The 21,207-nt window shown below is 40.4% G+C and overlaps 1 protein-coding gene across 1 annotated transcript in view; it reads right to left on the bottom strand.

The window, feature by feature from the left end:
• The window catches only part of LOC150084641 (crooked neck-like protein 1), a 213,898-nt gene that overhangs the window by 24,097 nt on the left and 168,594 nt on the right, over positions 1-21,207 (bottom strand). Inside the window, exon 13 of the mRNA XM_090375381.1 lies at positions 17,618-17,773. Coding sequence (XP_090231507.1) covers positions 17,618-17,773 — 156 coding nt within the window. The remainder of the gene's footprint in view (positions 1-17,617; positions 17,774-21,207) is intronic.

The following is a 21,207-nucleotide window of genomic DNA, read 5'->3' as shown; positions in this document are numbered from 1 at the left end:
CAAGGAGGCCATAATTGCAGCTCAAGGAGGAGGAACAACAAAATATTAGGACTTATTTTGCTGATTTACAGTATGTAATACTATTACGTTAACTTGTCATTTCAGTTTGTACACATAAATGCAATAAAATGTATGTTTGGTTGTCATGATTGCCATTTGCATGATTTCTCATATTTCCATTAATTATACATTTTACCCTTTGGGAAGATATTTATTGGATTTCATTCACAAAGATATATATTTCATCTAACAAATGCATTTCGAACATTTCTCAAACCTACAATGCAGTGCAAAACACAGTATTTGCAAATTTCACAAGTGATGCAGTTTTTTTTTGTCTGCTACTCTATAAGCAGATATGTAACAATACTTTTGCTATTCATATAGGTTAGTGCAAAAGCATCATTTTAGTGTAACCATCTACCAAACTAGTTAAATTAATTAAATTGGCATAGTTTTGGTTATATCTCATATTGCAAATACCTTCATAATGAGTTTCCATGGTATTGCACTATCTTGAATAACTTCCACTTCACCACTGGAGAAGACTACTGTTACTTATTCTCAGCGGATACCACCACCCAGACGGCACCATTTCAAAGCTTGTTGGCTTCTCCTCGGTGGGTGGGCAGGTACCCTGGTGTTGCAATAGTGACAACCCAGTTATGAAGTATAACTTAGGCGGCACCATTTCAAAGCTTGTTGGCTTCTCCTCGGTGGGTGGGCAGGTACCCTGGTGTTGCAATAGTGACAACCCAGTTATGAAGTATAAAGTTATACTTTATACTTTATACTTTATGCTTCTCCTCGGTGGGTGGGCAGGTACCCTGGTGTTGCAATAGTGACAACCCAGTTATGAAGTATAAAGTTATACTTTATAACTGGGTTGTCACTATTGCAACACCAGGGTACCTGCCCACCCACCGAGGAGAAGCCAACAAGCTTTGAAATGGTGCCGTCTGGGTGGTGGTATCCGCTGAGAATAAAGTTATACTTTATAACTGGGTTGTCACTATTGCAACACCAGGGTACCTGCCCACCCACCGAGGAGAAGCCAACAAGCTTTGAAATGGTGCTGTCTGGGTGGTGGTATCCACTGAGAATAAGTAACAGTGGTCTTCTCCATTGGTGAAGTGTTACTTATTCGAGGTAGTACAATTCCATGGCAACTCATTGTGAAGGTATTCACAATATGAGATATAACCAAAATGATGCCAATTTAATTAATTAATTTAACTACTTTGGTAGATGGCTATGTTAAAATGATGCCTTTGCGTCATTTTATATGTTAGTCATTCTACCTCGTAGCACGAGGCCTTGGCCCTTAAATATTTTATACTTTTGCTTTTCTTATCCGAATGGTTTGATTTTGATTTTTTTTGTGGTGCAAAAACAGCAAGGTTATAGTGCGCCAGGAAAAGGTTAAAATATAAAAAGATAAGACTGGTAACTTGTAAAAAGGCTGCTTCGTCGAAAAGCGCATACATATATATATATATATAGACATATCAATAAATAAAATCAGAACAATGATAAAAGCAATATGAGATAAATATCATATAAGTGTATATATATATTAATCAATTTTAAAAATTTAAAAACTGCTGACACATTGCCATTGTCATTTAAAATCTGACTGAGTAAATATGGCTCAGTCAGATGGGTAAAAGCGGTAAAACGAGCATTTCTAAAACTGGTACAATCGCATAAAATATGTTCAGCGGATAAAATGGTGTCACATTGCTCGTACATAGGAGGGTCATCAGCCCTCAGCAAAAAGGAGTGTGTCACATGAGTGTCCTATGAGGAGCCGAGCAAGAACAACATCCTCTTTGCGATCCCTGAGTAAGCTGGACCGCCAAGGATGGATCACAGGCTTAATCAGACATAGTTTGTTTGTAGTAATCAGGCAATGCCACGAATCTTGCCACTGAGATTGTAAGTTATTACGGATCACTTGCCTGTAGTCTGTATAGGGGACTAACAGGTCAAGATTATCTGTCAGGGCTGCCGATTTGGCTGCAGTGTCAGCCAAATCATTTCCTCTAATCCTGATGTGACTGGGGATCCAGCAGAAGCGGATATCGAATCCACCTACATAGAGGATGTATATTATCTGCTGAATTCGGGACAGGATTGGATGATTAGTGCGTGACATCGCTGATAAAGCCTGTAGTGCACTCACTAAATCGCATATATAATACACCGTTGGTATCGGTGTATTCTTATGTGATCTAGAGCTAACTGTATAGCAAGCAGCTCTGCAGTGTAAATGCTGCAGTCAAGGGGTATTTGCTCTGATATGGTATTATTTGGAAAAACAGCAGCAGATCCCACATACGATTCTGACTTCGAGCCATCTGTGTAAATTGGCAAGAAGTGAGAATGTTCTGCACGGTGTTGTGTATTAGACTTCGTCGCAATCTTGAGCGAGAAGTCACATGCTGGTGTTTGTGCATGCCAGGGGAGAAGGGGCTCCTTTGGTGATCGAGCAACCTTGTCTACCGAGATGTTAAGCTCATTGAGTAGCTCTTGAACACGAATGCGGAATGGGCGATTGGCAGTGCGTCGTGTGTTATAAAGATTTTCCCATCGTGGCTCAAAAACGGATGTCCACGTGGGGTGATCTGGCCAGGATTTCAGCTTGAAGGCATATTGCAGAGACAACTGCATTTGTCGAAGCGACAAGGGTGGTTCATTTGCTTCGACATACAGACTTTGGACAGGTGATGTTCTGAATGCACCAGTAGCAATACGAATGGCTTGACGATGGATGGGGTCAAGCCAACGAACAGCACTCTTTCTGGCAGATGCATATACCTGAGACCCATAATCTAATTTTGAGTGTACAAGTGCACGGTATAGACTGAGTAGAGTACATCGGTCTGCACCCCAAGAGGTAGAAGAGAGAGAGCGGAGAATGTTAAGCCCTCTCGTGCACTTCGTGCATAGCTGACGAATGTGTTGGACAAATGTCAGCTTTTTGTCAAAAATGAGTCCCAAGAATTTTATCTCTGGTACACCTACATAGAGGATGTACATTATCTGCTGAATTCAGGACAGGGTTGGAATGGTATTTTGTTCAAGTCGTAATTCAGGTTCAGGGTGGAGGTTACGTTTGCAACAAAAATGGACGTAAACGGTCTTCTACGGTGAGAACCTGAAACCATTGGCTGTGGCTCAGAAGTTAAGATGTCAATAGCTTGTTGCAGTTGTCTCTCAATAACCCTCATATTGCATGATTGAGAAAATATGCTGAAGTCATCGACGTAGAGTGCACTGTTTATAGTTTGAGGAAGTTGTTCAGAAATAGAATTTATTTTAATGGTAAAAGGCATGACACTTAAGACAGATCCTTGTGGTACCCGCCTCCTCTTGGCAAAAGGGCCGCGAAAGGGAGGATCCTACACGAACTTGGAAATAACGGCAGGATAAAAAATTTTTAATAAAAACGGGAAGGTCACCTCTTAGACCAAGATTGTAAAGGTCTTTAAAATACCAAATCTCCTAGTTGTGTCGTACGCTTTTTCCATGTCAAAGAAGGTGGACACGAGGTGTTCTCTTTCTAGGAAAGCATCTCGGATAGATGTTTCCAGTCTAATTAAGTGGTTCAGTGTGGACCTGTTTCTTCGGAAGCCGCACTGAAATTGGGAGAGAAGGTCATTCGATTCTAAATACCATAAGAGACGAGCATTGACTATTCTCTCCATTATTTTGCACAGACAGCTAGTCAGAGCAATAGGACGATAGCATTTCGGAGATTTAGGATCCTTTCCTGGCTTGGGAAAAGCAAGAATAGTTGCTTTGCACCAGGTATCCAGAAAATGCTCTTCAAGAAAGATTCTGTTGTACAGGAAGATGTCAGATGAACTAATGAGGCATATGGCAGAGAAGAAAAATGCATGGGATACATACAAATTAACACGTGACACAGACGCCTACGACAGATACAAGTTGATCTGTAACCAAGTTACAAAGGAGGTTAGGCAGGCGAAGGCAGATTACGAGAGATCCTTGGCAAGGGATGCAAAGAAAAACAGCAAAGAGTTCTTTACTTATGTAAACTCTAGAAGGAAGGGGATGAATCAGATTGGTCCACTTGATATCGATGGGTCAACTGTTGATGACCCTGCTCAGGTAGCTAACAAACTAAATGAATATTTTGCATCGACATTCACACATGAGGAGTTATTCAGCGAGGGGAATGCCAGAGGTGTATTCAACTCTAGCAGTAAGCTAGAGAATCTTGTAATAACTGAGAGCAAAGTGGAGGAGAAATTGTTGAAGATAAACACAACAAAGGCACCTGGGGTGGATGGGATCTATCCAGTTATATTAAAGGAGGCAGCAAAGGAAGTAAGCAAACCCTTAGCCATAATTATGAGAGCTTCCTTGGACTCAGGGGAGGTACCCATGGACTGGAGATGTGCAAATGTGACCCCAATTCACAAAGGAGGATCAAAGGCTGACACAAGTAATTATAGACCTGTGAGTTTAACTTCTGTTCCTGGAAAATTAATGGAGGCACTGGTTAAAGAAGCACTGCAGGATCATCTAGACAAGACTTCAGTTATAGCTAGGACACAGCATGGTTTTGTTAAGGGGAAGTCTTGCCTGACCAATTTGATTGGATACTATGATGCAGTCACAAAAGAACTGGATGCAGGGAATAACTTTGATATTATATACTTGGATCTTAGAAAGGCTTTTGATACTGTTGCACATGGAAGACTGCTGCACAAATTGGAGCAGTGTGGCATTGGAGGCAAATTGCTGCTATGGTTAAAGGGGTGGTTGAGGGGTTGATTGATTGATTGATTGTTTGGATTTTTTTGGCACATTAGCAACTACGGCTATGATGCGCCAAGACTAGGTAATATTTAAAATTTTTTTTTTTTTTTTAAATTCTCGGTGACCTAATTAGTAAGGCCACCATGTCCATATATATAATAACAAAGATATAAAAAATAAATCAATAAAAACGTAACAATAACATAAATTAAATACAATTAAAAACTTTTATTAATTTAAAATAGCTAAAAACAGCAGACACGTCACTGTCAGATAAAATCTGACTGAGTGTATACGGCTCAGTCAGATGATTAAAAGTGGTAAGACGGGTATTGCTAAAATCTGGACAGTCAATTAAAAGGTGTCTAATCGTTAAAATTGTGCCACAGGACACACACATAGGAGGGTCATCAGCCCTCAGCAAAAAAGAATGAGTTAAATGACTGTGTCCTATGCGGGTCCGGGCAAGAACAACTTCCTCCTTACGATTCCTGCGCAGACTAGACTGCCACGGTTCAATTACGGGCTTTATACGATATAATTTATTTCCCGTCTGTCTATTCCATGAATCCTGCCATTGGGAATGAACCTTTTGATGTACTATTTGCCTGTAGTCTGTATAGGGGACTAACAGGCAGCGGTTATTGTTGGGGATTGCTGATTTGGCTGCGGCATCAGCCAAATCATTTCCCCTAATCCCAATATGGCTGGGAATCCAGCAGAAGCGGATGTAATATTCGCGTTCATGGAGAACGTGAATCTTCTGCTGAATGCTAGACAGAACTGGATGAGGATTATACCTCACAGATATTAAAGCCTGTAACATGCTAAGAGAGTCGGAATGTAAGATGAACCGTTGGTATTGGCATTTACTAATTTGATCCAAGGCTAACTCAATTGCGTGCAGCTCTGGAGTAAATATGCTGCATTCAGAGGGAATCTGCTCTGATGCAGTGCTGTCGGTAAAGACAGCAGCAGATCCCACATATGATTCTGACTTCGAACCGTCTGTGTAGACTGGCGCGAAGTCAGAATATTCAGTTCGGTGTGCTGAATGAAGCTGCAGGTAGACCGACGATGGAGTGTCCGACTTTCCCCAATTTCTAAGGGACAAGTCGCATGCCGGGACACGAGCATGCCAGGGTGGAAAGGGTTGCTTTGATGTTTGGGCAACCTTGTCTACCTTGATATTGAGTTCACTGAGTAGCTCTTGGACGCGAATACCAAAAGGACGATTGGCAGTCTTACGGGTTTTGTACAAGTTTTCCCATCGTGGCTCAAAAACGAAGGGCCACGTGGGATGGTCTGGCAGGGATTTCAGTTTTAAGGCGTACTTTAGAGACAACTGCTTACGTCGAAGTGATAACGGTGGTTCGTTTGCTTCGACGTATAAGCTCTGGACAGGAGATGTTCGAAATGCACCAGTAGCGATGCGTATAGCCTGATGATGGACGGGGTCCAGCCACCGCAGGACACTGTCTCGGGCTGAGGAATATACCTGGGACCCATAATCTAGTTTAGATCGCACTAGTGCATGGTAAAGCCGAAGAATGGAACATCGGTCTGCTCCCCAAGATGTAGAGGAGAGCGAGCGCAGAATATTAAGTCCACGTGTGCACTTGGTGTGGAGTTGACGAATGTGATCCAAAAAAGTTAGTTTTTTATCGAATATGAGTCCCAAGAATTTTGTGTTCACTGCTACTGGAATAGCATTTTGTCCGAGCCTTAATTCGGGTTCAGGATGAAGATTACGCTTGCGACAAAAGTGTACGCAAACGGTCTTCTCCGGCGAGAACCTGAAGCCATTAGCAAGTGCCCAGGAATTTAGACTATCAATGGCTTTCTGCAGTTGTCTTTCAATAACCCTCATGTTGCACAACTGGCAAAAAATGCTAAAGCCATCAACATAGAGGGCACTGTTTACAGTTGGAGGAAGTTGTTCTGTGATGGAATTTATTTTGATGGCAAAAAGCGTGACACTTAATACTGATCCTTGTGGTACTCCCTCCTCTTGGCTAAAGGAGCGAGAGAGTGAGGATCCCACACGAACTTGGAACGATCGATTGGCTAAAAAGTTTTGAATAAAAAAGGGCAGTGCCCTCTTAGGCCTAGGCTATGTAAGTCTTTTAAAATGCCAAATCTCCAAGTTGTGTCATACGCTTTCTCCATGTCAAAGAACACCGACACCAAGTGTTCCCGTTTTAGGAAAGCATCCCAGATGGATGCCTCCATTCTAATAAGATGGTCCAAAGTGGACCGGTTCCTTCGGAAGCCGCACTGGATTCTGGAGAGAAGGTCATTTGATTCTAAATACCATATTAAACGAGAATTGACCATTCTCTCCAGGATTTTGCACAGACAGCTAGTCAGAGCAATAGGACGATAGTTGGTGGTGGCTTTGGGATCCTTTCCTGGCTTAGGGAAGGCAAGAACGATTGCCTTTCGCCAGGAGTCCGGAAACTGCCCTTCAGTAAAGATTCTGTTATATAGAAGGAGCAGACAATCCATAGATTTTGATGAAAGATGTTTAATCATTTCATAATGGATGCCATCTGGTCCAACAGCACTTGCTTTGGAAAGAGTGAGGGCTGTTTTGAGTTCCTCTATAGTGAACGCCCCGTTGTAGGGATAGAGGCCCTTGGTCTTAAAATTAAGTGCTTGTTTTTCCAATTTATGTTTCAGGACCAGGAACTCTGGGGAGTACGAGGATGTTGCGGAGATGTTAGAGAACGTTTCCCCAAGAGCATTGGCTATTGCAGTTGGATCTGCAATAGCGCATCCATTATAATCTAGGATTGAAGAAGGGTGGGATGTATATTTCCCCTTCATTTTCCGGATTTTATCCCAGACTACCTTAGGGTTGGTAGACTGGTTAATAGATGATGTAAAACGGATCCACGATTCCTTTTGACTCTGACGGCGGATATATCGTGCTTTGGCTCGTGCACGTTTAAAGGTTATTAGGTTGGTCGTGGTGGGATATCGGTGGAATATCCCCCACGCTTTGTTTTGAGCCTTTTTTGCCGCTGTGCATTGTGAATTCCACCAAGGTTTAGGAAATGGTGGAAACCGGGCAGATGTTTTTGGAACAGCATTCGCAGCTGCTTGGACAATATTTTCTGTGATGTACTTAACTGCATCATTGATAGACTCTTGACTGACTGTGCTAAGATCAAAATTTGCCTGATGTTGGAAGGCAGTCCAGTCAGCCTGATCAATCTTCCACCGTGGTAACCTAAAAGGAAGACATGGTCTCCCACTGTGTAACAAGGTTATCACGGGGAAGTGATCGCTTCCGTACGGATTCTCCTCCACTTCCCAAGTGAGTGAAGGGAGTAGAGAAGGGGAGCAGATAGAGAGATCAATGGCAGAAAAAGTACGGGTAGGCATGTGGAAGAAGGTGTTTGTTCCAGTATTTAGAAGGGAAAGGTCATTGTCATTGAGCATTCGCTCTATGACTCATCCCCTTCCGTTGATGTTAGCACTACCCCACAGGGTGTTATGTCCATTCATATCCCCGAGAAGTAAGAAAGGGGGAGGCAACTGCGTTAGAAGATCATCAAGGTCTGCCTGGGAGATGTCAGTCCCAGGTGGCAAATAGATAGAGCACACAGTTAATAAAAATCCCACTGAAAGGCGAATTGCGACAGCCTCTATGCTGGTTGTAATTAGCAAGGGCTGCACTGGGGTCTGGTTACCCACAAGGATAGCCACTCCCCCATGTACAGAGCCACCCGCAATTCTATCCTTTCGAAAAACTGTGATGTTGTGCATGGTGGGATCATCATTTGCCTTTGGATATGTTTCCTGCAAGCAAAAGCAAACTGGCTCGTGCTTTTGCAGGAGGGCCTTGATGTCATCAATATTTCGCCGGAAGCCACGACAATTCCATTGTAGGAATTTAGCCATTATTTTGGCTTGGTGGGTCCATCAGGCGGCTTCCGAGGTGCAGAGGGCTTACTTTTATCAGTCTTGGATTTATCTTTTTTGGGGAAGAATGGACGCTGTCCCGTGTCCATTTCCTCCTCCGCAAAGAGTTCCAAGACCGACTCTTCGGGTACCTCCTTCTGCTCGATATCCATCTTTTCTTGGGTTATAGGGGGGACTTCCCCTTTCTTATTCTTATCTTTCATAACTACCTTTGTAACTTGTGGAGCATTAGGAGGTACCGATATAGGAGTGGCAACTGATTGGTCCTTCTGTGCAGGTTTTTGAGAACTTAATAGATACCGCGCGATGGGAGTGAAAGACTCCTTTGGAGGAATGGTCATGTCCGTCTGAGTTCCGATGGAACATCTCCCTGCTACCTTCTGGGCGTAGGTAGTTCTGTTGATATTCAGGGGTTTGACCGATTTCCTTGCCTCCTGGTATGATATGTTAAGCTCTGTCTTCAGCCGTTGAATCTCTTTTTCTTCTTTCCACCTCTGGCATGCTCGTGAATAGGCCGGGTGTTCGCCTTCACAGTTAATACAGGTGGGTTTTGCGGCTGAACATGCTGTTGTTTCGTGGTCCTTTGCACCGCATCGAGCGCATGCAAGGACTCCACGGCAGGCCATTTGAGAATGTCCATACTTCTGGCATTTGAAACACCGTAAAGGGTTCGGAATGTATGGACGCACTGAACAGTTGATGTATCCAGCTTTAATCTCATCAGGAGGTTTAGGAGTGTTAAAGGTCAGGATAACGCTCCTGGTTTTAACAATTTTTCCATCCCTTCGCGCAGTGATTCTCTTGACGGCAATGACTCCGTGGTTTTAATTCGGAGCAGATTTCCTCCTCGTATACGTCGAGAAGGTCCCACTCCGAAATGACACCTCTAGATGAATTGAGTGTTCTGTGTGGTGTCACTGTTATAGGGATTCCTCCGATTGATGTTGTTCGGAGTAGGTGTTCTGATTGCCTGTCAATTTTAGTTTCAATTAAGAGGTCTCCAGAACGGAGCCTCTTAACCGATTTGGGTGAACCTACTAACCCATCTAACCCTTTCTGTATGAAGAAGGGCGACATTTTACCAATCAGTTTTTCGGTGGTAGAGTGTATAATTAAAAATCTTGGGACAGGCCCTGATGATGTTTCAGTTCGCTGCCTCTTTGTAGCAATAATGCTATCTGCTTCACTGTCTAAATTTTCAGATAGGGACCGGGTTGGGGCCCCTGAAGGAGTAAGTTTATCAGGATTCATGAGTTTTTTTTAAGTGGTTCAGTGCCCGGGCTCCCCACCCACCACGGAGCCCAAAGGGACGCCCACTACCAGGCATGCAATAAATGCGCTCGGGAGTGGGACGCCAGGGCTACCCAGACACCATACCCGCACCGCCGCCAGCCTGAATCCTGTCCCTCGGACCATGAGGGTAGGGGCATGGCTTTGACACGGTTGACCCTCGCAGGCGAGCCTACTAGCCGATTGATCCTAGCCGGGCCTTCCAGGACCACCCGTCTTGTCGAAGCAGGGGCCAAAGTGGTGTATTGAAGCTGGGCCCCTCAACCACCAGGATACCCCTTTCCGAATTTCCACGGGTCGCAGCGCACGGCAAACACGCCGGATTCCATTGATGTAAGCCCGGAACCTAGGCTGTGGGCGTTGGATCCCAGTGATGCTAGTCTGGAAGTCCAGCAGCGTCACTGGGAGGTCCCCTCACCACGTACAGGTGCCCACGTCGAGGGGGGTTGAGGGGGAGAAGACAGAGAGTGGTAATCAATGGACACTGCTCATCGTGGATTAATGTTATTAGTGGAGTCCCTCAGGGTTCAGTATTGGGTCCTTTATTGTTTTCTGTATTTATAAATGATATTGATGATGGTATATCAGGCTTAATGTCCAAGTTTGCAGACGATACGAAGGTTGGCAGGGTTGTCAAGGACACTACTGACACTATGCTGCTGCAACAGGATTTGGAAAGGTTGAGCAGATGGGCTGAGAGGTGGCAAATGAAGTTTAACATTGACAAATGTAAAGTACTACATATGGGGAACAGCAACCCCAGAGCAACGTATCAACTCTGTGGTACTACACTGACAGTGGTAGAGAATGAAAGGGACCTGGGGGTGGTTGTGCAGGCAGATATGAAGTTCTCTGAGCAGTGCAGACGGGCTGCAAGAGTCGCTCATGGTGTATTTTCAATGATATATAGGAATTTTTCTAGCAGGGATAAGGAGGTGATTATTCCCTTGTATAAGGCAATGGTCAGGCCACACCTAGAGTACTGTATACAGGCCTGGAGGCCTCATTTCAAGAAGGATGTAGAGCTGCTGGAACGAGTACAGAGAAGGGCAACAAGATTGGTGAATGGGACAAAGGGGTGCTCTTACGAAGAAAGGCTTAAGTTTTGCGAATTGGTGTCTGGAAACTAGGCACCAGCGAGGTGATCTGATAGAGGTGTACAAAGCTTTGAATGGTTTGAGCATGCTCAATGCTGATGGGATTCTTCCTCTTGCTCAGAATAATCACCTGAGAGGGCATAAATTCAAATTGAGGAAAGACAGATGTAGGATAGATGTGCGGAAATTTGCCTTTAGCCAGCGGGTGGTTGGTAGGTGGAACAGACTTCCATCCCTTATCGTGGAGGTTGATAGCCTAAATAAGTTTAAGGCTCAGCTGGACAGGTATTTCGAACGAACAGAGGGGTGAAGTGGAAGTGGTTATTTTTTATTTATTTATGTTACCTTTTTTTTTTTTTGGCTGATGCTGCATAAGCTTGCTTTCTTGCATCAAATGCCTCCACTAATGCTAATGCTAATAGCAGACAGTCCATGGATTCTGGTGAAAGATGTTTGAACATTTCATAATGGATGTTGTCTGGTCCAACAGCGGTAGCCTTTGTATGGGCAAGTGCTATTTTCAGTTTGTGGATAGTAAATGGCCCATTATATGCATGGGAACCCTTCGATGTGAACTTAAGGGCCTGTTTTTTACTGTTGTGCTTTAAAACCAGAAACTCTGGGGAGTAAGATGATGTTGCAGAGATGTTAGAAAATGTTTCCCCAAGAGCATTGGCTATTGCAGTAGATTCTGCAATAGTATATCCATTATATTCCAGGACCGATGGGGGTGGGGTGCTGTGTATTTCCCCTTTATTTCCGGATTTTTTCCCAGACCACCTTAGCACTGGTAGACTGGGTACTCAATGACGCAAAACGGATCCATGATTCCTTCTGACTCTGAGGGGTTATGTAGCGTGCTTTAGCTCGTGCACGTTTAAAGGCTAATAGATTGACCGTGGTAGGATATCGTTGAAATATCCCCCAAGCTTTGTTTTGAGTCTTTTTGGCTGCTGTGCATTTTGGATTCTACCATGGTTTTGGAAATTAAGGAAACTGAGTGGACGTTTTTGGAATTGTAGTTGTAGCTGCATGGACAATATTTTCTGTTATGTACGTGACTGCATCATTGATAGGCTCCTGACTGACTGCAGAGATGTCTAAATTTGCCAGGTGTTGAAAGGCACTCCAGTCAGCCTGATCAAACTTCCACCGTGGTAACCTAAAAGGCAGACATGGTCTCCCAGTGTGTAAGCAGGTTATCACAGGGAAGTGATCACTTCCATATAGGTTCTCCTCCACTTCCCAAGTGAGTAAAGGGAGAAGAGAAGGGGAGCAGATAGATAAATCAATGGCAGAAAATGTACGGGTAGGCATGTGGAAGAAGGTGTTTGTTCCAATATTTAGAAGGGAGAGATCATTGTCATTTAGCATACGCTCTATGACTCGTCCCCTTCCATTGATGCTAGCACTACCCCCAGGGTATTATTATGTCCATTGAAATCCCCGAGATGTAAGAAAGGGGAAGGCAACTGCATTATAAGATCATCAAGGGCTTCCTGGGAGATGTCAGTCCCAGGTGGCAAATAAATAAGAGCACATGGTTAATAAAAATCCCACTGAAAGGCGAATTGCAACAGCCTCTATGCTGGTTGTAATTAGCAAGGGCTGAACTGGGGTCTGGTTGCCCACAAGGATAGCGACTCCTCCATGAGCAGGACCATCTGCAATTCTATCCTTACGAAAAATTGAGATGTTAAGCATGGTGGGATCATCATTTGCCTTTAGGTAGGTCTCCTGCAAGCAAAAGCAAACTGGCTCGTGCTTTTGCAGGAGGGCCTTGATATCATCAGTATTTCGCCGGAATCCACGACAATTCCATTGTAGGAATTTAGCCATTATTTTGGCTTGGTAGGTCCATCATGCTGCTTCCGAGTTGCTGAGAGCTTACTTTTATCAGTCTTGGGTTTATCTTTTTTGGGGAAGTATGGACGCTGTCGAGTGTCCATTTCTTCCTCCACAAAGAGTTCCAAGACTGATTCGTCCGGTACCTCCTTGGCCTCTACATCCATTGTTTCTGTTATTATTGGTTGCTCTTTTTTACCACTTGGTTTTGGTAGTGGTGGAGCACTAGGAAGTAGGGATATAGGAGTGGCAGTTGACTGTTTTTTTGGTGGGCTTTTGTGAACTCAATAAATAATGTGCAATCGGAATGAATGACTCTCTTGGTGGTACAGTCATCTCTGTTTGTGTACCGATAGTGCACTTCGCAGAAACCTTCTGGGCATATGAAGACTTCCCGCTATTTATTGGTTGTATGCGTTTTCTAGCCTCTGGGTAGGAGATATTCAGCTCTGTTTTCAGTTTTTGGATCTCTTTTTCATCCTTCCACCGCTGGCATGCTCTGGAATAGGTAGGATGCTCTTGTTGGCAATTTACACAGATCGGTTTGGAAGCTGAACATTCCTTGTTCTCGTGGTCCTTCACAACACATCGGGCACAGGCAGGGTTACCACGACAAGCTGTTTGTGAATGGCCGCATTTTTAGCATTTGAAACACCTCAGTGGGTTTGGAATATAAATCCTCACTGGGCAGTTTAAGTACCCTGCCTTGATGGAACTTGGAGGCCGTGGGGTGTTAAATGTTAGGATGAGAACTCGGGTAGGGACGAGATTCCCATCCTTTCCCATCCATTTCCCATTCATTCAGAGCAGATCTCTTCTTCAGAGACATGAAGGCCCCACTCTGAAATGACACCTCGTGAAGAGTTCAAAGTTTTGTGTGTGTGTGTGTGTGTGTTGGGGGGGGGGGTTTACGGTGATAGGTATTCCCCACTATTGATGTGGCTTTCAGGATTTTTTCCGCTATAAATATGTTTTATATTTATAGCTTCGACCAAAAGGTCACCAGAACGCAGTCGTTTTACAGATTTGGGTGATACTGCCAACCCTTCTAATTCTTTCTGGATAAAGAAGGGTGACATCTTTCCAACTGACTGCTCTCCGGTGGAATGGAGAATGAGGAAAAGCGGTGTCACTGATGGTGGTGGGTCCTGGCTCTTTTTGCAGAGGTGTTTTCTGTGGTTTCATCTCAATTAGGTAGGGGCCTTGTTGGGGTCCCAGAAGAAATAGAATTTAAATTACTCTATGAGTAAGATAAAAATTTCCGATGCCCTAAGTTATCCGAATGGATTGGATATGAAAAGCAAAAGCTGAGTATGAGAAATCATTGGCAAAATAAGATATGAGTTTTCTTATTATTCCCAAAATATGAACCTGAATTTTGAATGGATTTTGCATCCATTTTTACAACTGAAAGCACAGTTGAATGAGGTCAGAGAGAAAGAGAATCAGACTGTAATAAGGTAAGTAATATATGATCTCTGAGAAGCACCTATCAGAAAACTACTGAAGCTGAAAGAAAGGCTACTGGGATAGATGAGACATCCAGTTATATTAAAGAATGCAGCAAGGAAGTGTATCCTGCCATTAGGACTACTAAGATGTTCACCACATTCTGGAGTGATTCAACTATGCTTTTCACTCTAGACCTGTATGCCTTAGACAGAAGGTGATAATTAACTACATTCTTTAGAGTGGATTAATACAGTGCGAGGCACCTTGTCTTGTTTCTAATTTTCTTCACTGATACTGATGAGGACATACATGGAAAGCTGGCAAATCTTGCTGATGATTTAAAGGTAGGTAGTATGATTAACAATCAGGACCAGTCTATCTGTTTCAGAACGACACAGATTAATTACAAACTGATCTAAGTTACAAGATTACTGAGCTATGCTGCTTCAGAAACAAACAAAAACTTCATTACAAACTGTTACAGATGGCAGATGAAGTTAAATCCTGCTAAATGTTTTGGATTTGGGGAAAAAAATCTGGCAGTGACTTACAAACAATAGGAAACAGAATTAACCTACTGGCAAGAATACATCAAAAAAGTCACACTATCAGGCACATGCAAGTCCTCCATGATACTATGGAAATGTTTGGAATAGAGACAATAAATACTTTAAAGTTGGGCACTTTTTAATGTATTCATTATCTTAACAGTGTAATGAACATAACAAAAAATAATATATAATTTTTTATAATTTAATATTAAAGCAGAATTAGAAATCATCATAACAACTAGTAGACATTTTCATAAGCATATAAACGCATACAGATATCCTGTAGAATCTCTTTTATGCATATACGGAAAAAAAATATTTCTAAAAGTTTTAAAATAAAAGTTTATGAATAAAAGCATTAAAATAAAATCTTAAGTTTTTCAATATACACTTTGTTTTAATATTTTTAATTTTAAAGAATTTTTTAAAAAATTAAATAATTAGAGAACTAGATTTGCTTCCGCCATTTTCTCATGGTCGATTGAATTCCCACACAAGCACATAACACATGCGAATTAGACTTCAAATAAAAGTTGTTAATAAATCTGCAAATGAAATCAATAATACTGTACACTAATGTAATTATAAAGGTTTGCTATTTTATTTTTTATTATTATGGACAATAATGACAGCTGCTGTGAAATGAAGTGCCAAATTTATTGGTAAATTTCATGTTATTATTATTTATTATTATTAGCCATATGGTACAAGAAAGCTTGAGACTTATGCTGCACCAGCCAAAAAAAAAAAAAAAAAAGTTACCCCCTTAGAGAGAGAGAGAGAGAGAGAGAGAGAGAGAGAGAGAGAGAGAGAAGTAGAAAGGAATCACCAAAAAAGAGAAGAATGATAATATCCAGCTCAGGACCCTGGGTTTGCCAAGCCCATACTCACGAGACGTGAGCCCCCGGGGTTATTAGCTATCCATTAATGACTGCTATATTTGGCATTCCAAGCTGTGCTAGCTTAAGCACTAAAAAAATTGCCAGAAGACTTATAAAAATTAAAATAAGAATTCCACTTAGACATGCAAAGGTGCAGAATGTAAAGTCCATTAAAAACAGTAAAAAAAAAAAAAAAAAAAAAAAGGCCAACATCTATGAACACATCTACTTGTAATCTAACCCAACTAAAACACTTTAAACTGAAACAATGACATGTAAGAGCTGAAATCAGAACCAAAAATAAAGTAATATTAGACATCTAACATCCTTCTAGATAACTTTTCTGGCCCATGATGTTAATTTTAACTGCAAACATTTGGTGTTCTCAGCATATGCCCAAAACCACTCTTACATGGAATTGGCACATTAGGCACACACAGAACACCTAAAACTCAGATGTGATTTTTTTTTTTTTAAATGACATATTTCTCATATTCCAACAAAATTAGGGGTACAGATCAAAGGCCAAAATATACTAAAAAGAATATTAAAATTCATATTTACATCAATTTAATAGCTATTTCAAGTTTTTCCATGTGCCATTGCAGCTGTTGCAGAGTTAAAGGTGGTTCAAGATGAAAAAATTTAAGGGTTTTGATAAGAGCAATTTTGAAGTTTTTCTTGTATCAACAACACATGGCCAGAAGGCTCAGGGAGCTATCAGTGATTAATAGGACTTTTGCCAATAGAGAGAAGGACATTATTATTCCTCTTTATAAAAAGATGGTTATAGCTCATTTGGAGACCTAAAAGTAGAACACAGAACTTTTCTAGAGGGTCCAAAGAAGGACAACTAGACTGGTTGGGAGGTTAAGGATAGTGCCTAAGAGTATAGATGTGGACTTGTTGTTGTTGTTATTTGGTTTTTAGGAGCATTAGCAACTAAGGCCATATTGCTCCGGTGCGGTGGTCATTCCCTGACCTTTCCGCATGCTCCGTATTTGGTGGTGACGGGCTCGAACCCTGGTCTAATCAAGAAGCGTGTGCTACCACTGCTGCTCCTTCCCACCTGGCTACGGAAGCGCCTAGATGTGGACTGTAGAGCCTCAAGACTAGCCACCTCAGGTGACTTGATACAGGTGTTTAAGGCCCTTTAAAGAATAAGCTGAATGAATGAAGTAAGTAGTATTTTCACACTGGCATATGAATGAGGACAAGCAGATGCAAATATAAAAATATGTCTGATAAGATTCAAAGTAGAATTGGATGGTTACTTTTTTTAGAAATGGGAAAATTATGATTGTCTGATGATAATAAAGCACTCAAACCCATAATTAATATATTATGCATAATCATGTTTATTTCTGAATTGGAAATATGTACATAGTGTAATCAAATGTTTTGTGGTATTTTCTTACCACTTCTTCAGTGACAGCGATCTTTGCAATATCACCAACACAAAAGGTCACAAGAACTTGACTCTATTATGTACATATTTCCAATTCAGAAATAAACGTAATTATAACAATGCAAGTTTGAATGCTTTATTATCTTCAAACAACACAGTTTACTTATGCACCATGTCGCTCAAGGAATACCTTAGAAAATCACAACTGATTCTTTTTATTTTATTTTTGACTGATGCAGAAAAAGTTCTACATATGAGCAATATATTGTGAAATAACATACTACCAGAATCTCGGGAAGTCAACCAATTACATGATCAATAATGCATCTGTATCAACTTACAAACAAAAAATACATCTAGGTTACAACTCACCTCAAAAGCTTTCCATGATTCCAATAACATAAGTCTTTCTTCTTTTTCGCCTGGCTGAGACAATGACTTATTTGCTCTTTCATATATATGCCGGCACCGTTCAACTGGAGAAATCCCACCACAAGTTAATTCAAATTGTGCATAGCTTGTCCATACCTAAAATAAATTAATCTACTGATTAAATCAAAACTTGACATAATATTATTATACTACAAAAAATTTTGTTAAAATCAACAATAGATTCAGAGACAACTTTGACTATCTAATCTGAAGTGTTAGAAAGTTATACCTCAATGTAATTTCCTAAATATTTATGTTAATTCCATTACCTTCATTATCTATAATACAATCTAAGGTATTCTTATTTTTTAAATATCATATTTAATTAACTATCATATATTTAAGTAGTATTTTTTTTAAGACTACTACAAAATGAAGTAGTATCTTCCCATCAGTCTCACCATTCTAGACAAATTACTCAGCTTGCAGCTTTATTAACACCCTCGATAAATTGTTCATTAATCAACGGTTGGTAATTGTCAACATTCATGGCTAGGAAAGACTACTCTAATGAAGCTTTGCATAGGACGTGAGCTAGTGAATGCTGGGCTTTCCCTGTCAGAAATCTCTGAAATCTGGAACTTGGGAGTGGTTTGTACGAGATACGAGTGTGGTTCAATAAAGAATCGCCCTCATCTACTTCCACATACCGCAGGGTCATGATATTTTGTGTGTAGCATCATACATATCTCTGTACTAAAAGTGTAAAATTTCAGCCCTGTATCTTAATTTGTTTTTTTCTTACAGAGCTAAACGTGTGACGAAGTAGCATCATGGACAAAGTTGAAGCCAGAGCTGTAATCCAGTATCTGTTCTTGAAGGGGAAATCTCCTAAAGAAATCCACAAGACAATGACTTATTTGCTCTTTCGTATATATGCCAGCACCATTCAACTGGAGAAATCCCACCATAAGTTGCTGTACATAAGATGAAGCTCCATCCTATGGCATTGTGAAGCACTGGCATAGACAGTTTAGGTGTGGTCAGACATCGGCAGAATCTGAGCCCATTCCAGGTGGTCCCCATTCAGCCATTGATGACAGCATGATCAGAAAAGTGGAGTCGTTAATCATGGAAGATCGCCGGATATTTGTGCGTAAATTGCCCCAGGGTGTGAAGATTAGTGTGGGCTCTGTTTAAACAGTCCTTCGTGACCAACTCCATTTACGGAAATTGAGTGCAAGATGGATTCCCCGATTATTGACTGGTTTCTAGAAGGCTAATCAACAACAGAAATCACAAGTTGTTAGCCCTGTGCCAAAAAATGAGGTGGAAAGTTTTACTTTCGTAATAATAAACATCATTATTAAAACAATGATTTAACAACAAACAGTAAATAGTAAAAAATATTCTTATTCATATCAAAAGTAATTTTATCATTTATAGTTAATAGTAAATTAAACAACCAATATTTCAAAAAACTAAAATATGCATCTCATATCGTATTTTTGTCTTATTGATTTTGGTTTATTTTTATTAAAAAATAATTGAATAAATTTTTTTCACAGTAAAACAATTTCCCAAGAAGGAATTAAGAATTAGTTATATTTTTGTTATATTTTGTGAAATTACACAAAATTGCTTTTGTGTGTTGCATTTTTACTATTTTATTCCAAGTGTCAAATTATTTTGAAATTATTAAAAAAAATTAAACTTTGTGTTTCTTTTATTATTTCAAAGGAAATGAACTTACAATCAGTATAATAATTACAGTTTTTAATAAAGCTGAAATCCCTCTAGAAGTTACATATCATGCAAGTCAATGTGATTACTCAATCTATCTTTTCTTCTGCAATATATGCATTGACTACTTACACAATAAAAGTTAAAGTTTCAGTATTAGTGTTAAGTAGTGGCAAAATGATGCAAGGAAGCTAACTTATAGAACATTAGCCAAAAAAATAATAATAAATAAAAAAAAGTTAAAAAAAATAATAAAAATTTACCCACTTCATTTATAAATCCCTTCCAATAATTTGTCCAATAGAGGTCAAACTACACATCACAATGCTAGATGGAAGCCTATTGGAGATTGGTTAAGAGATTTCAAGTGCCAAGATGCAGAATTTTGGGCATGTGGAAATGTAAAAGTTTTTTGGAAATTTTTACCATCTTTTTGATTAATTAACATATTGAATTGTGTTTTACAAATAATTTAAATTATGTTTAAATTTAGCTAGTGATTTTAATCTTGCATGATATTAAGTTAAGGCTTACTATTCATACTGCTATGGTATCAGTGTTTTGGTGCGAATATCGCAGAACTTAACGAACAGTGCAGAGGAATAGCGCGGTTTTAATTGTGATAAGTAGCTCGAAGGTTCTAATCACGTGTTGGGTATATATCTTTATTATTTTTAGCTAAGGAATTTTTACTTTTTAGTAAGGATATAACTAATTTAACATTGCAATCAGAATGATATAGCGTAACATATATCTTGAACTTGATAGTGCAAGGTATTAAGTAAAGCTTGATAGAGTAATACGTATCATTGAATTTAGGAATCTGTTAGTTTAGTGTAGTATTGTAAATTAATCGGTTAAATTTATTAATTTTCATTATTAATCAATTAAATAATAAACTTCTTTATTGCTGTTAAGTATGGCACATGTACTAGGAACAATAATTCTCATCACAACGACATGGCCAGGAGTTTTACATTACATATGTGATTAAATTGGTAAAAATTACAGTCACATGGGAAATTGAGTTACACAAAATTAAACACGCAAAAATGAAATTATAATAATAGGAAAATACAAAGAGCATGTGATGGTATTTGTAGTCAGTAGCCATTTTCTGTAGGTTGACTTCAAGACGGAGCAGTGCTTGAATTTTGGGGAGTGTCTGCACAGGTAGAAACCAACTACACAGTTTCAACTGGCTGTATTTGAGGATTAGTGTGGGGTCTGATCTCAAGGATGGCAGAGGATTGTGCCACTGACAGAAATCCCAGATGTTTGGGGCATTTATCACTCCTTTGTACATTTTTAATGGAGTCATTAAATGCCTGCTGTCAATTAACTTCAGGAGCCTGGGTACATTTAACTGCTCGGCCATGTCAGTTGTTTTCAATTGAGGGGGTCAGCAATGCTTATTTGTGGCCCATTTCAGTGTCAGTATTCACACGAGAACACCGGTTTTTGAAGTGAGGGCGACACAGATGTCAAATTTCAGCAGCATATAAAATAACTGGATAAACAGTGGCTTGAAGATATCTGGTAGTGGTTGCAGCATCGTTGGAATGAAATAAGTGTTGCTTCACTCTCCAGCATAGGGTGTTAAATTGCTTCCGGAAGTATTCTGTGTGAACATTAAATTTCAGCTTCGGATCAAAATAGACACCGAGGTCCTTATGGCAGGTAACCACTGGGATGAGAGTACCCAAAACTGATGGTTGAATTACTGTTGGTTGCTGTTTCAATGAGTAAATCATTATTGAAGATTCTGAAGTGTTAAGGTTTAACTCAAACATCTTCAAGGTTGCTCTAAATTGCATTTAAATAGAAATTATATCCCAAAGAAGAGC

The sequence above is a fragment of the Mastigoproctus giganteus genome, chromosome 6, assembly GCF_048544385.1.
Source record: "Mastigoproctus giganteus isolate SK-2022 chromosome 6, ASM4854438v1, whole genome shotgun sequence".
Taxonomy (NCBI): Eukaryota; Metazoa; Arthropoda; class Arachnida; order Uropygi; family Thelyphonidae; genus Mastigoproctus; species Mastigoproctus giganteus.
The sequence above is the reverse complement of the archived record's forward strand: the minus strand, read 5'-3'. Positions and strand labels throughout refer to the sequence as shown.